Source organism: Eumetopias jubatus, unplaced genomic scaffold, assembly GCF_037043125.1.
Source record: "Eumetopias jubatus isolate StellerSeaLion01/CBP00866 unplaced genomic scaffold, mEumJub1_p1.0 scaffold_7, whole genome shotgun sequence".
Taxonomy (NCBI): Eukaryota; Metazoa; Chordata; class Mammalia; order Carnivora; family Otariidae; genus Eumetopias; species Eumetopias jubatus.
Genome location: NW_028274813.1, coordinates 73,441,738 through 73,463,208, shown reverse-complemented (window position 1 = coordinate 73,463,208; position 21,471 = coordinate 73,441,738). Strand labels below are relative to the sequence as shown.

The 21,471-nt window shown below is 40.0% G+C and overlaps 1 protein-coding gene across 1 annotated transcript in view; it reads left to right on the top strand.

Annotated features, from left to right (window-relative positions):
• Positions 1 to 1,661: 1,661 nt before the first annotated feature.
• RPGRIP1 (RPGR interacting protein 1) overlaps positions 1,662 to 21,471 on the top strand; it is a 68,552-nt gene continuing 48,742 nt past the window's right edge. Inside the window, 6 exon segments of the mRNA XM_088024680.1 lie at positions 1,662 to 1,680; positions 10,652 to 10,784; positions 14,532 to 14,797; positions 15,928 to 16,018; positions 16,546 to 16,659; positions 18,584 to 18,689. Of these exon segments, the coding sequence (XP_087880806.1) occupies positions 1,662 to 1,680; positions 10,652 to 10,784; positions 14,532 to 14,797; positions 15,928 to 16,018; positions 16,546 to 16,659; positions 18,584 to 18,689 (729 nt within the window).

Below are 21,471 nucleotides of genomic sequence, written 5' to 3'. Positions count from 1 at the left end.
AGGGAGAAGCAGGCTTCCTGCTGAGCAGAGATCCCAATGCAGGGCTCGGTCCCAGGACCCTAGGATCATGACCTGAGCCAAGGGCAGATGCTTAACAACTGAGCCACCCAGGCACCCCATGAAGCAACAGTATTTAAAACCAAAAGACCGATACTATAATCCAGGAAGAAGTGTTGACCAAGGTGTGAGGCAATTCTACAGATAGGATTTCCCCAGTTATTAAGGCTATAGAGAAGAACATGGCCATACCAGAACTTCCAAGTATACGTAATAGTTCTAGTCATCCAAAGAGGCTAATTTAACTTTCTCAGTCCCATTTCCAACCATCTGAGGAAGAGAATCTGATTGGCCCAGCTCGGGTCAAACTGGTTACTGAAGGGTCAGTCCCTGTAAATGGAGTGGGGAGACAGGGATCAGAAGATTCTTTCTTAGAGAAAGGGGATGGTCACTTGCTTCTAGGATTAGCAAACACTTAAAAAATGACCCAAAATGACATGCATCAATTCTATAATCAGAAAAATGGATTTCATTTTAAATAAGTAAGGTCATTATTACTTAATGCTTAGTCTTACCCTTTTTTTAAAAGTAGGCTTCACACCCAATGTGGGGCTTGAGCTCACAACCCTGAGATCAAGAGTCACATGCTCTATGAACTGAGCCAGCCAGGTGCCCCAAAGTATTTTTTTTTATTTTAAGTAATCTCTGCCCACAATGTGGGGCTTGAACTCATGACCTGAGATCAAGGGCCACATGCTCTACTGACTGAGCAGGCCAGGCACCGCTTAGTCTTACTCTTTAATAAAGAGTGGTCAAGGAACGCCCAGGTGTCTCAGTCGGTTAAGCGGCTGCCTTCGGCCCAGGTCATGATCCCAGGGTCCTGGGATCGAGTCCCACATCTGGCTCCTTGCTCAGCAGGGAGCCTGCTTCTCCCTTTCTCTCCTTCTGCTTGTGCTTTCTCTGTCAAATAAATAAAATCTTTAAAAAATAAAAAAAAGAGTGGTCAACACCACCACAAAAAAATGCTAGTGTGTCATGTACTATCAAGAAAGTAAGGGGCGCCTGGGTGGCTCAGTCGTTAAGCGTCTGCCTTCGGCTCAGGTCATGATCCCAGGGTCCTGGGATCGAGCCCCGCATCGGGCTCCCTGCTCAGCAGGAAGCCTGCTTCTCCCTCTCTCTCTGCCCCTGCTTGTGTTCCCTCTCTCAATGTCTCTCTCTCTATATCAAATAAATAAATAAAATATTAAAAAAAAAAAAAGAAAGTAAGGGGCGCCTGGGTGGCTCAGTCAGTTAAGCGGCTGCCTTCGGCTTGGGTCATGGTCCCAGGGTCCTGGAATCGAGCCCCGCATCAGGCTCCCTGCTCAGCGGAGGGCCTGTTTCTCCTTCTCCCTCTCCCTGCTCAGGGGAGAGCCTGCTTCTCCCTCTCCCTCTGCCCACTGAGTGTTCTCTCTCTATCTCTCTGTCAAATAAATAAATAAAATCCTTAAAAAAAGTGTTGATAAATTCATACATACAACTTAAGTACAGCCTGCAGAAGATAACCTAAAGTTGCATATAATTGACTGGATTTGCCTTTATTTCAGTGTCCTCTGGGACCTATAGCCTGGGAACTGATAGGACATCACATCTGCTGTGGACAACACATCAGTAGACAACTACCTCTGATGGTACCAGCATCAAAAGGTAAATTGTGCCTGAAGATGAAAGTCTTTTAAAATCAAAACAATGTTCAGTCTGTCATTGTGGGGCATCTTGCTAGCCTCCAGAGTGACTGCTTTGCTCTCAGCTCTTCTCTTCAATCTTCTCAACATTTTATTTCTAAATTATTACAACAGAAGTTTTACTGTGCAAATTTAGGAGGTGAAGCTAAATACCGCCACAACAAAAGCTGAGAACAAATGAGTGGTCCATTCCTCTATCCATGTTATTAGCCCTTCACTCTCGCTAAACAAAGGTGGGCAATTTTAGATGAAAGAGCACAGCCCCACAAGAGCTTCTTCCACACTTACCTTTTTTTTTTTTTAAGGTTTTATTTATTTATTTGACAGAGACACAGCGAGAGAGGGAACACAAGCAGGGGGAGTGGGAGAGGGAGGAGCAGGCTTCCCGCCGAGCAGGGAGCCCGATGCAGGGCTCGATCCCAGGACCCTGGGATCACGACCTGAGCCGAAGGCAGACGCTTAACGACTGAGCCACCCAGGCGCCCCTCTTCCACACTTACTTTAAGATATTTTTTTAACTTTGTCCCTACTCTCCCACCCCTCAGTCACAGTTACTATTGAATCCATTTTTACTTGATTTCACTTCTATAAAGTTTTTTCAAGGGTAGGGTGCTTTATGCACTGCCCATGGGGTGTGTAAATGGTGAGGTCATTTTGGAAAAAAACTTGACATTATCTAGTAAAGTTGAACATGCAACTTTACTTCTGGATAAAAAATTTGCAGAAATGTTTGCATATGTGTACCAGGAGACATATACTAGAATGGTCACAGCAGTGTTATTCATAAGACAAAAAATGGAAACAACATAAATGTCCATAGTTCAGGAAATGAATGCACATGGCTATATAGTCATACAATGAAATAACAAATGTATTTTCTTTATAATAAAATTATAATTAATATAAATATTAATTTATAATATATAATAAAATTATAATAAATCTTATTATTATTAATATATAAACAAAATTATAATAAAATTTCTTTATAATAAAATAAATAAATCTAATTTTCTTTATAAAATTATAAAGAAATATAAGGCAGTTAGTAGTTATAGAACATTTAAGATAGTGGTCACCCCTGGGGGAAGAAGGGAATAGTAGGGTGGGAACTTACAGAAGGTTCTTCATGTACTAGTAATGTTCTATTTCTTAAGCTAGTGTGTATGTTTGTGTACACTTTATTATTGTCCAACCTGCCCACATATGTTTTATTTCCTCTTTTATATGTGTGATATGTATACACTAACATTTTTATAATAATATACATAATGCATTTTGTTTATAATACATTTTATTATACATAACAGTTTTAAATTGGGCTATAACTTACATGCCATAAAATTTACTCTTTTAAAGTGTACAATTCAGCAATTTTTACTATATTCACAGAGTTTTTTGCATTCATCCCAACTAATTTAAGAACATTTAATTACCCCAAAAAGAAACCCTGTAGCAGACATTTCCCTTGTCCCCACATTCTGCTCCTGATAATCACTTATCTGCTTTCAGGCTCTATCAGTTTGCCTATTCTGGACATCCTTTGTAAATGAAGTCACATAACATATGCTTTTTTGTGAGTCTGGCTTCTTTCACTTGTCATAGTGTTTTTAAAGTTCATCCGTGTTGTAGCATTTATCTTTATACCTTCTTTCCTTTTTATTGCTGAGTAATATCTCATTGTATGGGCATACCACATTTTGTCTATATATTCATCAGTTGGTGGACATTTGGGTTGTTTTTAGTTTGGGGCTATTATGAATAATGCTGCTGTGAATATTTGTGTACAAGTTTTTTGTGTGGACATGTTTTCACTTCTCTTAGGTATATACCTAGAAGTGGAATTGCTGGGTTATAGGGTAGCTCTATGTTTAACATTGTGGGGAATTGCCAAACTATTTTTAAAGCAGTTGTATCCTTTTATGTTCCTACCAACAATGTATGAGAGTTCCAATTTTTTTCATATCCTCACTTGTTTGTTTCTTTTTTTAAGATTTTTTTATTGATTTATTTGACACAGAGAGAGAGACAGCTAGAGAGGGAAAAAGCAGGGGGAGTGGGAGAAGCAGGCTCCCAGCTGAGCAGGGAGCCCAATGCGGCACCCGATCCCAGAGCCCCGGGATCACGACCTGAGCCGAAGGCAGACGCCTAATGACTGAGCCACCCAGGCGCCCCTCATATCCTCACTTGTTATTGAAGTGATATCTTGTGTGGGTTTTAAAAATTTGTTATTTCTCTTGTGGTTTTGATCTGCACTTCCCTAATGAATAATCACACTGAACATCTTTTGTGTCTTTACCAGCCCCTTGGATAGCTTCTTTGGAAAAAATCTCCTTAGATCCTTTGTCCATTTTTAAATTGAGTTATTTGTCTTTATATTGTTGGTTGTAAGAGTTCTTTATGTATTTTGGATACAAATCTCTTATCAGATATATGATTTGCAAATATTTTTCCCATTCTGTAAGTTGTCTTTTACTTTCTTGATAGTGTCCTTTGAATCACAAAAGTTAATTATTTTTTTAAAGATTTTATTTATTTATTTGACAGAGAGAGAGACAGCAAGAGAGGGAACACAAGCAGGGGGAGTGGGAGAGGGAGAAGCAGGCTTCCTGCAGAGCAGGGAGCCTGATGCAGGGCTCAATCCCAGGACCCTGGGATCATGACCCAAGCTGAAGGCAGTCGCTTAACTGACTGAGCCACCCAGGTGCCCCCACAAAAGTTAATTTTGATGAAGTTCAATTTATCTATTTTTTCTTTTGTCACTTGTACTTTTGGTTTCATGTCTAACTTCATAGTGTCGTATTTAATACTGCCTAATCCAAGGTCACAAAAGTTTACTTCTGCGTTTTCTTCTAAGATTCTTGTAGTTTCAGCTTTTACATTAGGTTTGTGATCCATTTTGAGTTAATTTTTTATATGGTGTGAGATAAGGATCCAACTTCATTCTTCTTTTTTTTAAAAGATTTTATTTATTTAATTGAGAGAGAATGTGAGTGAGAGAGGGAGAGCATGAGCAGGAGGGAGGGGCAGAGAGAGAAGGAGAAGCAGGCTCCCCACTGAGCAGAGAGCCCAACATGGGGCTTGATCCTAGGACCGCAGGATCATGACCCTAGCTGAAAGGAGACGCTTAACCAACTGAGCCACACAGGTGCCCCAGATCCAACTTCATTCTTTTGCATGTGTATGTCTAGTCCTCCAGCACCATTTGTTGAAAAAATGATTCTTTCCCCATTGAATTTTCTTGGCATACTTTTTGGAAAGCATTTAATTGTAAATGTGAGGGTTTACTTTTGGACTCTCAGTTTTATTCCATTGATCTGCATATGTATCCTGTATCAGTATTATGCTGTCTTGATTATTGTAGCTTTGTAGTAAGTTTTGAAATCAGGATGTATGGATCCTCCTACTTTGTTCTTTTTCAAGGTTATTTTAGCTATTCTGGGTTCCTTGCATTTCCAAATGAACTTTAGGATCAGCCTGTCAATGTATGGGGAAAAAAAGCCAACTGGAATTTTGATAGGGACTGCATTGAATCTGTATATGAATTGTGGAAATCTTATCAATATTAATTCTTGAAATCCATGAACATGGGATGTCTTCCTAATTTTTTTTTTTTTTAAAGATTTTACTTACTTAAGGGCACCTGGGTGGCTCTGTTGGTTAAGTGTCTGCCTTTGGCTCAGGTCATGATCTCAGAGTCCTGGGTTAGAGCCCCCTGGGGGGCTTATTTATTTGAGAGAGAGCACGAGCAGGGTGGTGGGGAGGAGCAGAGGGAGAGGGACAAGCAGACTCCATGTTGAGCATGGAACCTGACACAGGGCTTGATCTCATAACCCTGAGATCATGACCTGAGCTGAAATCAAGAGTCAGACACTTATCCAACTAAGCCACCCAGGCACCCCACATTGATTGATTTTCATTTGTTAAACCAAGCTGTATTCCTGGATCCGTTCCATTTGGTTATAGTGAAAAGCCTTTTTATGTGTTGTTCAACTCAGCTTGCTATTATTTTGTTGAGGATTTTGTATATGTAATTATAAGAGATATTGATCTATAGTTTTTTGTGGTATCTTTTTTTTTTTTTTAAAGATTTTATTTATTTATTTGAGAGAGAGAGAATGAGAGCCAGAGAGCACGAGAGGGAAGAGGGTCAGAGGGAGAAGCAGACTCCCCGCTGAGAAGGGAGCCCGATGTGGGACTCGATCCCGGGACTCCAGGATCATGACCTGAGCCGAAGGCAGTCGCTTAACCAACTGAGCCACCCAGGCGCCCTTTTTGTGGTATCTTTGGTTTTGGCCTCAGGTAATAAGTTGGGAAGTGTTGTGTCTTCTATTTTTTGGAAGACTTTGTGAAGGATTGATGTTATTTCTTCCTTAAACATTTGGTAGAATTCATCAGTGGAGTCATCTGGGCTTGGGATTTTCTTTGTGGGATGTTTTTGGTTACAAATTCAGTCTCATAAGTCTGTTCAGATTTTCCATTTCCTCTTGAGTCAATCTTAGTAATTTGGGTCTTTCTAGGAAATTGTCCTTTCTACCTAGGTTATCTAATTTGTTGACATACAATCGTTTGTAGTATTCCCATATAATTATTTATTTCTTTAAGGTTGGTAGTGATGTCACCTCGTTCTTTCCTGATTTTAGTAATTTGAGTCTTCTCTCTTTTATCTTGGTCATTCTAGCTAGTTTTGTCAATTTTGTTGATCTTTCAAAGAACCAATTTTAGTTTTGCTAATTTTCACTATTATTCTTCTGCCTCCTGTTTCATTTATTCCTGCTCTAATCTTTGTTATTTGCTTCCTTCTGCTTGCTTTGTGTTTAGTTTCTTCTTCTCTTTCTAATTTCTTAGGGTGAAATTTAGTTGATTTGAGATCTTCTTTTTTAATGTAAGCATTTGTAGCTATAAATTTCCTGTTATCTGTTATCTCATCCAATAAATTTTGGGTTGTGTTTCCATTTGTTTAAGACATTAACAATAAAACATGTTTAATTAAAAAAAAAAAAAAGGACCCATGGTGGGACCTAGTCAAGCTGGGTGGTAACCAAAGCCACATGTCTAGAGCTTGTTCAATTACTGATGCTAAATGGATCATAATATTTTAATAAGTGAAAAATCTAGGGGTGCCTGGCTGGCTCAGTCAGTAGAGCATGCGGCTCTTGATCTTGGGGCCATGAGTTGAAGCCCCAAATTGGATGTAGAGTTCACTTAATAAAAAAGAAAGGAAAAACCAAAAAAGAAAAATCTACTGTGTTCAGTATGCTCTTCAGCAGTGCGCAACTTGGGATTTTGTGCTTCTCAAAGCTTTAAGTGTTCCACGAACTGAAATGTGAGCTGGCTGGGATAATTTTCAAAGTCAGAAAAGTTATAGTACTGGTGACAGAAAACCCTGTGCAGGGACTGACCACCTAGAGAGTCAGTTTTGAGGCCATCCTCATGAACAAAAACCCAAAATAACTTAATATTTCTTCAAAAGAAGGTGCCAAAAAAATGAAGGACGTACATATTTACTTTGTGGGAAAGAAATTTTGTAGGTTTTATTACAAACTGTGTCAAATTTTCTTCCTAAAAGTAAATAAAGTGCTTGTTTTAAATGAAGATTTTCATAAAGGTTTATGGTCATGTTAAAAATTCTATTCCTAGCCGGGCTCCTGGGTGGTTCAGTCGTTAAGTGTCTGACTTCGGCTCAGGTCATGATTCCCAGGGTCCTGGGATCGAGTCCCACAACGGGCTCCCTGCTCAGCGGGAAGCCTGCTTCTCCCTCTGCCACTCCCTCTGCTTGTGTTCCTGCTTTCGCTATCTCTCTGTCAAATAAATAAATAAAATCTTAAAAAAAATTTATTCCTAGTGATCATTCTTTCCTGTTAAGCTAACTGTGCCTGGCAATCAGCTGCATTATTTTGTAAGTTCATTGATTTGGAAGTTATAGCTTTCTTATTCACCCCATTCTAAGCAATCTTGAATTTATTTTGGAAACTTTGCTTTGGGAGAAGAGAAACCTTTTTTTTTTTCATTGAAGTATAGTTGACACACAATGTTACATTAGTTTCAGATGTACAACATAGTGATTCATGAACTCTTTATTTATGCTATTACCAGTGTAGCTACCATCTGTCACTATACAACACCATTGACTATATTCACTGTGTTGTACCTTTCATCCCTGTGACTTATTCATTCCATTACTGGAAACCTGTTCTTCCCCTGCCCTTCCCCCATTTTGCCTATCCTTCTATCCCTTCCCCTCTGGTAACCACCAATTTGTTCTCTGTATTTATGGGTTTGTTTCTGCTTTTTGTTTATTTTTTTTTTTTTAAGATTTATTTATTTGAGAGAGAGAGAGAGCATGAGCAGGGGGAAGGGCAGAGGGAGAGGGAGAGAATCTTAAGCAGACTCCCCACTGAGCATGGAACCCAACGCATAGCTCAATCTCATGACCCCAAGATCATAACCTGAGCCAAAACCAAGAGTCAGAGGCTTAACTGACTGAGCCACCCAAGTGTCCCTTGTCTATTTTTCAGATTGCACATATAAGTGAAATCATATTGTATTTGTCTTTATCTGACTTATATCTTTATCTTATTTATTTATTTATTTATTCATGAGAGACAGAGGGAGGGAGAGAGAGTGAGAGAGAGAGAGAGAAGCAGAGGGAGAAGCAGGCTTCCCACTGAGCAAGGAACCTGGTGTGGGACTCGATCCCAGGACCCCAGGATCATGACCTGAGCCAAAGGCAGACGCTTAACCAGCTGAGCCACCCAGGTGTCCCAATAAATAATATCTTTTTTAAAAAATGTGGAAGTGCTCAAAAGCTCATGGAGATATTTTAAAATGACACCAGAACCAACTGAAAAGGCTCAGAGTGGCTGAATCTGGGACAATTTGGGTGTCAAAATGAATGATATTGATGGATTATAACCCACTGAATAAAATAGGAATCCATGAGAATGCATAGGTATAGATAAATATAATAATAAATAAATATAGTAAAGAGAAATCTTTACCCTAGAGTAGAATTCCAACTAATAAATGTAGAAGGAATAATGGAATTAGAATTATACTGTGGGTATGTCCTTGTTTTAAGGAAATATACAAGGAAGTGTTTAGAAATAATGGGACATCATGTGTACAATTTACATCCAAGTGGTTCCAAGAAATGATAGAGAATATATGTAATATTTGGGGCATCTGGGTGGCTCAGTCGTTAAGCATCTGCCTTCAGCTCAGGTCATGATCCCAGGGTCTTGGGATGGAGCCCCGCATCGGGCTCCCTGCTCAGTGAGAAGCCTGCTTCTTCCTCTACCACTCCCCCTGTTTGTGTTTCCTCTCTCGCTGTGTCTCTCTTCATCAAATAAATAAATAAAATCTTAAAAAAAGAGAATATATGTAATATTATATATTGTGATATATATATATATTTGGAAAACAGTTTGACAGATTTTTTAAAAGTTAAACATACACATATCTTATGACCCAGCTGTTTCACTCCTATGTATTTACCCAAGAAAAATTAAAACATGTCCACACAAAGACTTATACACAGATTTTCATAGCTGTCATATTTGTAATAGCCAAAACCTGGAAACAATTCAAATACCCACCAACAGTAAGTGGTTAAATAAATTATGGTATGTCTGTACAGTAAAATGCTACCAGCAATCAAAAGGAACTATTGATATAAGAAACACCATGGATGAATCTCAAAATAATTATACTGAGTGAAAGAAGTCAAACCACCCCCCCAAACTAAAAAATAAAACAAGTACATAATGGATGAGATCTATATAAAATTCTAGAAAATGGACATAAAGCCCTACTGGAGGTTGCCTGGGGACTAAAGTGGGATTGGGGTTAGGATGAGATGGAGAGGAATAGCTCACAAAGGGGCAGAAGGAAACTTGGCAATGATGGATATGTTCATTATCTTAATAGTGATGGTTTCACAGTTATATAAATATGTCAAAATTAACCAAATTTTATACTTAAATATATTCAGTGTATTACATGCCAATTATACTTCAATAAAGCTGTTTTTTAAAAACTTACTTATCATTCCCATAGGCTAGACCAGAGAGGTGTTAGTGGTGGCTGAGGTGGTTCTGAGACTAAAGTTCTGAGCTCTTTCTTCCAGGAAAGGAGCTATATTTTGAGTGCTGGGGTTTTAGGATCTTTCCCATGAGATCAGAGCTGACTCTGGGCCAGTGAACACACACACACTTAGACCAAGCAGATGTTCTATGTCCAGGAGGCAACTTTGGGGACAGTTTCCCGGACCACAAAAACAAATGAGATGATTCTTGGTAATCAAGAAAGGTTTCTATCCTTTACCTTAGTAAGGGTTTAAAGATGGTTTTAGGCACAATCTTTGTCTAGGTCCAGATTATCTAGTAAGAAGAATAAACAGAAGAGTCATTAAAAAGAAAAATGAAGTAGACTAACAGCCCTATTTGATATTTTTATAGAGAATGTACTTTCTAAGACTCTTAATCATTGGAAACAAACTGAGGGTTGCTGGAGGGGGGGGATGAAGGAATGGGGTAACTGGGTGACGAACATTAAGGAGGGCATGTGATGTAATGAGCACTGGGGATTATATGAGACTGATGAATCACAGACCTGTACCTCTGAAACCAATAATACATTATATAGTAATTAACTGAATTTAAATTTTAAAAAAGAGAATGTATTTTCTAGACAGGACGTTGAGTCATACCTTATGCTGGAACAATATGGAATGATATTCCATATCCAGGAATGATATGTAACGATAAAAAGCTCCATTAGCACACATTTCATATCCTTCCTGAATTTCCTCTCAAACACTCGAATCAAGATAGATTGAAGCCCTTTGGACAAGATGCGATGAGACACCTGATGGGTTAAAAAAAATATTACATGGAAAAATAATCTCTGTTTACCCTGTCTTGGGACTTTAGGTAAGAATATAAAAGCTCAACCACCCTTGAGCAGAATGAGCCGGGAAGAACTGGAGGACAGCTTGTTTCGTCTTCGTGAAGAGCACATGTTGGTGAAGGAGCTTTCTTGGAAGCAACAGGATGAGATCAAAAGGTACCTGGTGTTCTCCTTAAGTCTTTAAAAGCTGGGCTAAAAAATAAATAAATAAAAATAAAAGCTGGGGAACAAAGGGAAACGGGCAAGTAAGAGAAGGAGGTTTTTGTTTTTGTTTTAAAGATTTTATTTATTTATTTGACAGAGAGAGACACAGCGAGAGAGGGAACACAAGCAGGGGGAGTGGGAGAGGGAGAAGCAGGCTTCCCGCTGAGCAGGGAGCCCAATGCAGGACTCGATCCCAGGACCCTGGGGCCATGACCTGAGCCGAAGGCAGACACTCAACGATTGAGCCACCCAGGCGCCCCATAAGGAGGTTTTTATTTGCAAAATGAAACCAAAAATCATATTGATCATTTATTGTATGCAGGCATATTGTAAGTGCTTTATATGTATTAAGTAGCTTAATATCATAAATGCAATTAACTTATTTAATACTATGAGGGAGGTGCTATTAAGTGGAAAAGGAAACATAAAGAAGTAATTTGCCTAAAGTCACAGCTAGCAAGCGAGTGGTAGCACTGAAAGCTCTTGACTCTGAAATTATACCACGTACAGTGACCTTACAGTATCAGCTTTCAAAAGTGGATCTCTTGGGTGGGGACCTGGAGAGAATTCTGAAATAGAGTGTGGATAAATAATCAGATGGGAAGAAAGGGAGTTCTGAAAGTTCAGATTTCATCTCTAGGACATATTTTGAGGATATTGGTGTCAGTGTCTTCTGGCCAAAGACTAGCAGGAACATACCTGTAGTTTGAGCAAGTTGGGTTTATTACTCATCACAGCTAGAGAAATGCACACCATGGGGAACTATGGTCATTTCAATAAGAATGTGTTGGAAAAAAATCTATTATAGGATTTGAGTTTCAGTTGAGTGATTTGTGGGAGGGTCCAAGGTAACAGGAGTTTGCTCCAGATTTGATACTGTTAGAAAGCAGGGAGAGAAAGGGGAACCCTCCTACACCGCTGGTGGGAATGCAAGCTGGTGCAACCACTCTGGAAAACAGTATGGAGGTTCCTCAAACAGTTGAAATTAGAGCTATCATACGATCCAGCAATTGCGCTACTGGGTATTTACCACAAATATACAAATGTAGGGATCCGAAGGGGTACGTGCACCCCAATGTTTAGAGCAGCAATGTCCACAATAGCGAAACTGTGGAAAGAGCCAAGATGTCCATTGACAGATGAATGGATAAAGAAGATGTGGTATGTATACACAATGGAATATTATGCAGCCATCAAAAGGAATGAGATCTTGCCATTTGCAACGACGTCGATGGAACTGGAGGGTGTTATGCTGAGTGAAATAAGACAATCAGAGAAAGACATGTATCATATGACCTCACTGATATGAGGAATTCTTAATCTCAGGAAACAAACTGAGGGTTGCTGGAGTGGTGGGGGGTGGGAGGGATTGGGTAGCTGGGTGATAGACATTGGGGAGGGTATGTGCTATGGTGAGCACTGTGAATTGTACAAGACTGATGAATCACGGATCAGTACTTCTGAAACAAATAATGCAATATATGTTAAGAAAAAAAAAAAGAAGAAGAAGATAGTAGGAGGGGAAGAATGAAGTGGAGTAAGTCAGAGGGGGAGACGAACCATGAGAGACGATGGACTCTGAAAAACAAACTGAGGGTTCTAGAGGGGAGGGGGGTGGGGGGATGGGTTAGCCTGGTGATGGGTATTAAAGAGGGCACATTCTGCGTGGAGCACTGGGTGTTATGCACAAACAATGAATCATGGAACACGTCAAAAACTAATGATGTAATGTATGGTGATTAACATAACAATAAAAAATTATTTAAAAAAAGAAAGCAGGGTAAATTCTGCATTTGAATATCTCAGTAAGCTTTTTTTTTAAGATTTCTTTTATTTATTTGCGAGAGAGAGAGAGAGTGTGTGTGAATTGGGGGAGGGGCAGAGTCAGAGGGAGAGGGAGAAGCAGACTCCCTGCTGAGCCCAGGCCCCCCCCCTCCCAAGATCATGACCTGAGCCAAAGTCAGATACTTAATCGACTGAGCTGCCCAGGTGTCCTGGTATCAGTAAATCTTATCTACAGGGAAGGTAGACTAGAGTGAGGCTAAAGCTGTAATTGGTTAGAATAGCAGTCACTCATTAACCAGGAAAAGATAATGTTTGGTATTTTGTGTGTGGCACAGTGAACTTGTTTCTGTCTGTGTTTAGACAAAATTATGCAGTGGCCTTGTTCAGTATCACTCTATAATGGTCTCGGTGGCCTTGTCTGATATTGGGGTGTTCTGTGAGATTATGTCCAACAGGATAATAACATGGCCTAGCAGTGAGCACCAGGCCCGTTTCAAACAACACTGGGAACTAGTTATGTCAGATCAATTCCCCAAAGTCAAGAACAGCTTTTTGCTTTCTCACTGGTAATCCCCAAGAGTGGTTTAGAGCTACATTTAGAATCTACAGAATACAGGGGCACCTGGGTGGCTCAGTTGGTTAAGCATCCAACTCTTCATCTTGGCTTGGGTCTTGGTCTCCGGGTTGTGAGTTCAGGCCCTGCATGGGGCGCCACGCCACACATGGAGCCCACTTGAAAAAAATCTACAGATACAGGCTTCCATTGTATGCCAGCACTCTTCAAAGTGGAGATTCTTTTGCACTGCGGAGAACTCAAGAATCTGGTGAAAGCAGGTTGCGTAGGCCAAAAAACTCTTGCTTCTTGGTTGATAACCAAAAAATACTTGAGATTGTAGATATTAAGTGGCTAAATTAGATTCTATCCCCCTGACTCCCCTGGCTTTGGGCAAATTACCTGGCTATATTTCATGACTTGATTTCTCTCTCCGGATATAATGACATGTAATAATAACTAACTCCTACAGTGCTTACAACACACAGGACTGTTCTAAACACTTCACATATATTAATTTATTTAATCCTCATAACAATCTAATGAGGCGGGTGCTATTTTTATCTTTATTCGTAGATGAGGAAACTGAGCACAAAAGGTTAATGACATGCTGAAAGCCGCATAGATAGTATGTCAGAACTGGCAGGCAGGGGGCCACAGAGTCTGATGGCAAGGATTGAAAGCATGATTTTAGGTCAAGATGACAAATAGTGGGGGTGCCTGACTGGCTCCATCTGTAGAGCATGCAATTCTTGATCTTGGGGCTGTGAGTTTGAACCCCACCTTGGATGTAGAGATTACTTAAAAAAAGGAAAAGATGACAAACAGTGATTGACTATCCAATGTAAGTAAGGCTGGGTGTATACTAAGGGCTACTGAGGTATATACTAGGGGCTGTAGAGGAGTAATCCTTAAAGTTGGGCAACGTATACAGGGGTGTGCGGACAAGTGGGGGATGGGAGAAGTAAATATTAAAATTTCTTATATTTAATTATCTCCCCTTTAAAAATTAGTCTTTTTATGCTGTAACATGACCACGGTTTATCAGGACAGAAGTATATGCATATAATTTAAAAATAAATGTACAAATAAATATATTGAGGTGTGGCCCAACATTTTTTACTAAGACAGTTGTGTAATCATTGCAATAGAATGGACAGAGATGGACACCACAATGTCCCTGCCTTCCCAGAGTTAATTGGGGATAGAAAATTGATTTTTAAAGTGTAACTAATAGACCACAGTAGATAAATTTGTATCACCGATCAGTTCATGATTATGTGCCACCAGATCAACTGGAGAAATAATAACATAATTACAGAAGGAGGAGCCATCCCCACCATCTCTACTTTTGCTCATAGGTTGAGGACGGCCTTGCTCCGCCTGACCGCGGCGGGCCGGGGCCCGAGGGCGGATGTGGCGGAGGCAGAGCAGCCGGCAAGGCGGCGGCGGAATGCGGGTTGGCTGCAGCCCCTTGCTAAGAACCAGCGCCCCCTGATGCATGGGCTGCAACTGCAGTACCAGCGTGTCGGCCCACCTGGTCGCCGACGCTCCCAGCCGCGGGTCCGCGTGGGACACAGACAGCTCCACACCGCCGGTGCCCCAGCGCCCGAGAAACCCAAGAGGGGTGAGGTTCAGAACCAAGTTTCCCACATTGCTCAGACACTGGGAAGGATTGATCTGTCAGCCACATTTTCCTCCTCACTGCTTTACTTCACCCACCACCCCATTTTGTCTTTTTGTTCCTAGTGCTTCTTACCTCCCTAAAATCTTTTTGTCCTGGGTGGTTTGTCAGGTTCGAAGTTCTCAGTTCAGCACGAAGTACTGCCGAGGAGAGAATCAGACAAAGTAAACAGGAATTTTGCCGGTCAAGTTCTGCAGTGGGCCTAGAAAGTAGATTAGATAATGTCCCACTCCAGTCTGAGTGGCAGTGATCTTAAGACAGGTCCCTCTACAAGGCCTATGGGACCCTGGGCTGAGTGGCCATGCCTCTAAAACTGGGGTTCTTTGCTTTTTGGGGGGACATGGACTCCTTTGAAACCATGCTCAAAGCTAGGTCTCCTTCCAAGAAAAGTGCACGTATACATAGTCAAAACTGCATACAATTCCACCAGTTCAGGGGTGTACAAAGCCCATTCCTGAAGTCCAGGCCTAGAAGTCAGGCTGTAAGTGAGCACTTGAAATTTCTCTTCTTTCTGTATATTCCAAATGGCTGAGAGTCTCTGGCTGCTGAAAACCCAACACTGAATTAAGTAAAATGTTTTGTGTAAATTTCCTTCACCTAGCCTACTCACTCCATGGGAATGGGGTGTCTTTACCCTGGGGATTCAATGTTAGATTTGTTTCATATGGTTCTATATTTTCAAACTCCCTACTGGAGCCAAATGAATCTTTGCAAAAACAGCTAAAAGTAGAAAAATTAAGTGAGTCTCAGTTTCAGTTCAGTTTGACTTCAGCATTATTGAGTACCAGTTGTATACCAGGTACCAGAGATAAAGATGCATTAGACACACAGTCCCTTTCTTCTTTGCACCCTTCTTCTTCCCACTTATACTCCCTTACTTGGCAGATTGTAGTCCCTCTGGCTTAGTAAGTCTGTAGTTGCACATCTACGCAAGAGTAAAGACTGAGAACCTCTCCTTTGGGATCAGTGGTCCTTATGGGGATTTCCCCCAGGTCTCAAGGCTACCTGTTTTTAGCACTTGGTGTTCTGGAGAAATCTGTTGCAGAGTCTGCATCTTCTGTCTAAACTTTCAGGGCCCAGTGACAGGCTGAGCTACACAGCCCCTCCCACATTCAAGGACCATGTGACGAATGGGAAGACTAGAGGTGAAATATCCAGTGAACTGTGAGTTCTTTTCTTTTATCCTACACTGTTACTCTTTAAGCTTTAATTGGAAATACATCATTTAGGGAACAAGTGAATGTTGGCAATTTAAAGTCTTCCCAGCATAATCAGAGAAGGTGAAAGTCAGCCCTAGGTCAAATTTCAACTTCATTGCTTAAAAGTGGGAAATAAGCATCTCTCTGTCTTTGAAGGAAAGGCAAATAAAAGCCCTTTCCTAAATGAGGGTATTCCCTCTCTTCCCCTTTCTATTTTTCTCCCTTAGGTCGTAATTCATTTATATTTCTGTTTGACACTTGAGAGCTGTATTTTATAAGATTATCCATCGCACATACCAAATTAATAACTCCTCTAACTTCTCTTCATACACGTGAGAACTCAGTTCTAAATCCCTGTAAGAGCAATTTCTACTTCTTCTTTTTTGTGGGTAATGTTCCTAATTCTAAGAATGTAATTTCTTTCAGTAAAGTCATAATTATGACTAAACTCATTGGTCTGTGCATGCCTAACAGTGCTCATGTTATGACCAGCAATACTATGCTAGTGGAAGAACCACCCAAGTCTCCTGAGAAAATGTGGTCCAAAGATGAAGATTTTGAACAGAGAAGCTCTTTGGAGTGTGGTCAGAAGGCCATGGAACTTCGGTAAGAGTGTGGCATTCCATACCTCAAACCATATGAACTGAAAAAGTAACAGATTTTTATTCTTATTAACTCTGGCAGAGGAAAGGAGAATGCTTGGGATTAAATTCAATCTTAAATTCAGTCCGAGAAATAGATGTGGATTCCCATGTGGGTTAAGAAATGGATTCACCTAAAGAGAATGTTTATGTTTATTGGAAGATTTGCTGTTTCACATCACAGAAGGAAAACTTTTTCATCCTTATCACCAGATAGGGGTTCTCAGTCCTCACTGTACATCAGTCTTTTTTGGAGAACTTTTTTAAAAGTAGACTTTATTTTTTAGAGAAATTTTAGATTCACAGCAAAAATTGAGCAGAAAGTATAGAGATTTCCCATATACCACACACCCACAGCCTCCCACTCTATCAACATCCCATACCACAATGGTATTTTTGTGATAGTAGATGAACCCATACTGACACATCATTATCATCCAAAGTCCATAGTTTACCGTAGGGTTCACTCTTGGTGTTACACATTTTATGGGTTTGGACAGATTGTATAGACATGTATCCATCATTGTAGTATCATAGAGAGTAGGTTCATTGCCCTAAACATCCTCTGTGCTCTGCCTTTTTATCCTGCCCTACCCCTTAGCTCTGGCACCACTCATCTTTTTACTGTCTCTATGATTTGTGCCTTGGCCAGAATGTCATATAGTTGGAAAAATACACTATACAGTCTTTTCAGATTGGCTTCTTTCACTTAGCATATGCGTTTAAATTTCCTCCATGTCTTTTCATGGCTTGATAGCTCATTTCCTTTAGCCCTGAATAACGTTCCATTGTCTGGATGTACCACAGTTTATTTATCCATTCACCTACAAATGACATCTTGGTTGCTTCCAAATTTTGGCCATTATGAATAAAACTGCTGTAAACATTGATGTTCAGACATAGTTTTCAATCTGGAGACCTTTTAAAACTACAGAAGCCTGGAGGGATGGTGGGTGGGTGGGGTAGGTTAAATGGGTGATGGGGATTAAGGAGGGCACTTGTTGTGATGAGCACTGGGTGTTGTATGTAAGTGATGAATCACTAAATTCTACACCTGAAACCAGTATTACTCTGCATGTTAACTAACTTGAATTTAGATAAAAATTTGGAGGAGAAAAAAATGTTCTATTCCAAAAAAGATAATATTAAGAAAATAATGATATATGAGGTAATACAATATGGAACATACCACACAAAAATAAATAAATAAATTAATTAATTAAATCAAATCAAAAGCTTGTGTATCTTATAATATAATATATTTCATATAAACAGATCCTGAAAATTAAAAAACAAACCAACCAACCCACAGAAACCTGGGCCCCACCCCAGAGATTCCCTTTCAATTATTTGGGGGAGGACTTCAGGCACTATAGGTATAAAGATGTCCCCAGATGATTCTAAGAAGCAGCTAAGACTGGGAATCATTGAGATAGAGTCTAATGAACCCAAATCTACCTCAATACCTTAGAAATAATAAAGAAAGCATGGTCGCCTAGGTTGAGAAATAATAATCTTCCCCTGTGTTTCCCTCCATATCCATACCTTTCTGGTTTCTCTAAGGAAACAGGACTCAGACTCAGCTGGACTTTATAAGGTTTATGGGAAATTGTGAGCACCATAATTTAAAAAATAGCTATTATGTTTTCTCATAACACAGGGTTTAAGGTTGGTGGCGTCTCTATTGAATCCCAGCTAATAGGAAGGGAAATGGGAGAAAGGAGATTATTTACTGGGGTGTACATTCACTTCCTACTTCTGGTATGCTGTGGGCGAGGTGAAAAGGCAAGAGGCAAGAGGAAGATATTCTTATTTGGTACAGTATTGAGGGGAAGGGTGTTTAATTCTGTCCATTCACAGAATGTCTTAGCATTGTCTTCTTTCTCCAGAGCTTCCATTAAGGAGAATATAGAGCTGATTCGGCTTAAGAAGCTCTTACATGAAAGGAATACCTCATTGGTAGCAACAAAAGCACAATTAACAGAAGTTCAAGAGGTGAGCTGCCAGGGCAGGGCAGTGTGGGATGGCCTGCGGCCCTCAAATCTCAGACCCCTGGCGTCCTTGACTGTTTGAGAAGCCTTGCTGGGCCCAATCAGGCATCTGGTTCCAGTGGGGACTGTCTGTCACCAGTTTGGGGGGGGAAAGAGTCAGTATTATTTTCTCCATTTTATACATGGAAGACCACAACTGAGAGAAATAAATTGTCACACAACTTATAGGGGATATTCAAATCGAAGCCTTGTAATTCCAAGTCCATTCTTTTCCCAATACTTCCATTATCTCTCTATTAGGAAGAAGGCTCAAGCCCTGCCTTCTAAGGTGGAATTAAGTGGGGTTAACTTGTACCAGAGTTAAGGTCCCGGCCAAGGGCCACACCAGAATGTAATTAAGGTGGGAAGCCAAGAGCAGTCACAGGGGAAGGGCAGGAGACTAGGCTTTACTGAGGACTCACCATGTGCTGGACTCTGTCCCAGTTGCTTATAGTCATGGTCTCATTTAAGCCTGACACCAGCCCTCAATGTAAGTACATTTAACCGATGAGGGAACTGAGACTCAAAGAAGTTAAGTGACTTGTATAAAAGTCATAAAAATACTAAGGGGTTGAGCAGGTTTTGAGTCCAGGTTCATCTGGCACCAAGGCTCCTGCTCTTTTCTCATTACCACACAAGAAACTCATATACGAATGGTGGAAGTGGGGCATCAAGGGTCTAAGTGATAGATCAACACCATTCTTTTGTTGAATAAATATTTATTGAGTATCAGGAACTGTGCAAAGCACTGGGACACAAAGATTACAAAGTAAGACAGCTCCTGCCTTCAAGGAACTTACCGGAGCAAGAGAACAAGATGTAAACAAATATAGCTATCCACATAAGGAGTATTGGCAGGAACATAAGAGACACAAAGACACAAGAGTCAGATCCTCAGAGAATGGGGTGCGGGATCCAGAAAGGACTCATAAAGGGGTATATTCATGAGCCAAATATTGGGATACTGAAAGATTAGCAGGTGTTAATGAGTGTGCAAGAGAGGGGAGGGTTTTCCAGGGGAGGAGAGGTGTAGGCTAGGGCACGGAGGTGAGAAACATCAGGGACTGGATCATGGAAGCTTTATCAGGATTTTAGACTTTATCTCATAGACAGTGGAGAACTGTAAAAAGGTTTTAAGTAAGTTGATAATATGATCAGTTTTTTTCCCCAAAGAGATCAATTTGCCTTTTTTTAATGTTTGAAATTTTTTTGAAATACATTTTAATAAAGAAATGATACTTTAAAAAACTATTATAAAGCAATAATAATGATTAACTTGGAGTAGTAGAATTATAGAGGACTGATATCATAGTCTTTATATTTTTCTGAAATTTTCAACTTAATCAGAATCACAAACCCAGAAGGAAAGATCATCTGGCCGTGGAGTGAATAATAAAGATTGGCTGGTACAAGTAAAGTGATCAGGTAAAAAATGACTGCAGTGCTCTAAGAGAGACAGCTGAGGGTCCCAACCAAGGCAGTGAGAGAGGCCCACAAAGAAAGGGCTGTATTGGGAACTTCCAGAAAGTAGAAGAATGGACTTCATCACCAAAAGGGAATGGGTGGAGGAAAAGGGGAAATGAAAGACGATTCCTGATCTCTAGCGTGGGCAAGAAGATGATGGTGGTGTCATTCATCTGGATTGGCTACAGTTAGCACTGCCCTGGGTACTTCTGTTCTGATGGGGATGAAAGGCATCTTCACGAGGTCAACCCCCAAACCTGTGTTTTGGAGAGAACTATGCATATGCTTGTATTCTTTTGACTTGGTTAATTTTGGTAGCACTTACAGAATGTGGAAACATGGGAAGGAAGATAATTTAAAATTGTATGGGCAGATAGCAATATTTGTAGGATTACATTTTATTTTTAAACCCCATCTATTCCTCCATTGCTTTAAAGGAAAAAAGGAAGCAAGCCATTCTAAATCTTTACCCATGTTAGTGGTAGTGGTAGAGATGACCTAAAATGGTGAGTACTCACCCACAATTGTTTAAAATGTAGGTTTTACAATTTGTTTTTCTCCAGCAGTTTGTCTTTCTAGTCATTGTTTCTTGCACACATACTTAAAATAAGTTTGCCTTGTCTCAATCCCTTAGCAGTAAAATATGGTGTTTGGTAGCACAGACTCTGGAACCAGACAGGCTGAAAGTAAAGTTCTGCCTCTGCCTCTTGATAGCCCTATGACTCTGAGCAAGTGACTTAGCTCTCTGAGTTTTGGGTGTCTCATTTTTAAGGTTTCAGTAATAACAACTACCTCTCAGATATGCTGTGAGGATTAAAAGATAATATATGTGAAATAATTATAATGATCATAATGTAACAGATAATGAAACACACAGTACTGTTCAACCAATAACAGCTGTTGTAGTTGGTTTGTTTAGTGTTGCTTTTTCTGTTTCTAAAACTGGAAAGAAAACTCTCTGAAGCATGCTGAGTAAGAGATAGCACCTACTCTGAAAATAAATCTTTTTCTTGGATATTCCACCAAATGCAATACAAATGTGAATACATGACCCTTCGTGCCTTTTAAAGAAATTGTGTCATCGGCTGTGTTCACAGACTTGCTGGCAAGCTAGGGCAAGGGGAAAGTAGCAGCAATTAGTAAACAAGTATACAAATTGACTTGATTTATAAGAATTTTTAAATATCTCTTAAACTAACCATTTAAACATTTGCTTTACAGAGATAAATATCAAAACAAATATGGAGTTGATAAATCAGTAGAACAATATGTATTTCTTTCTT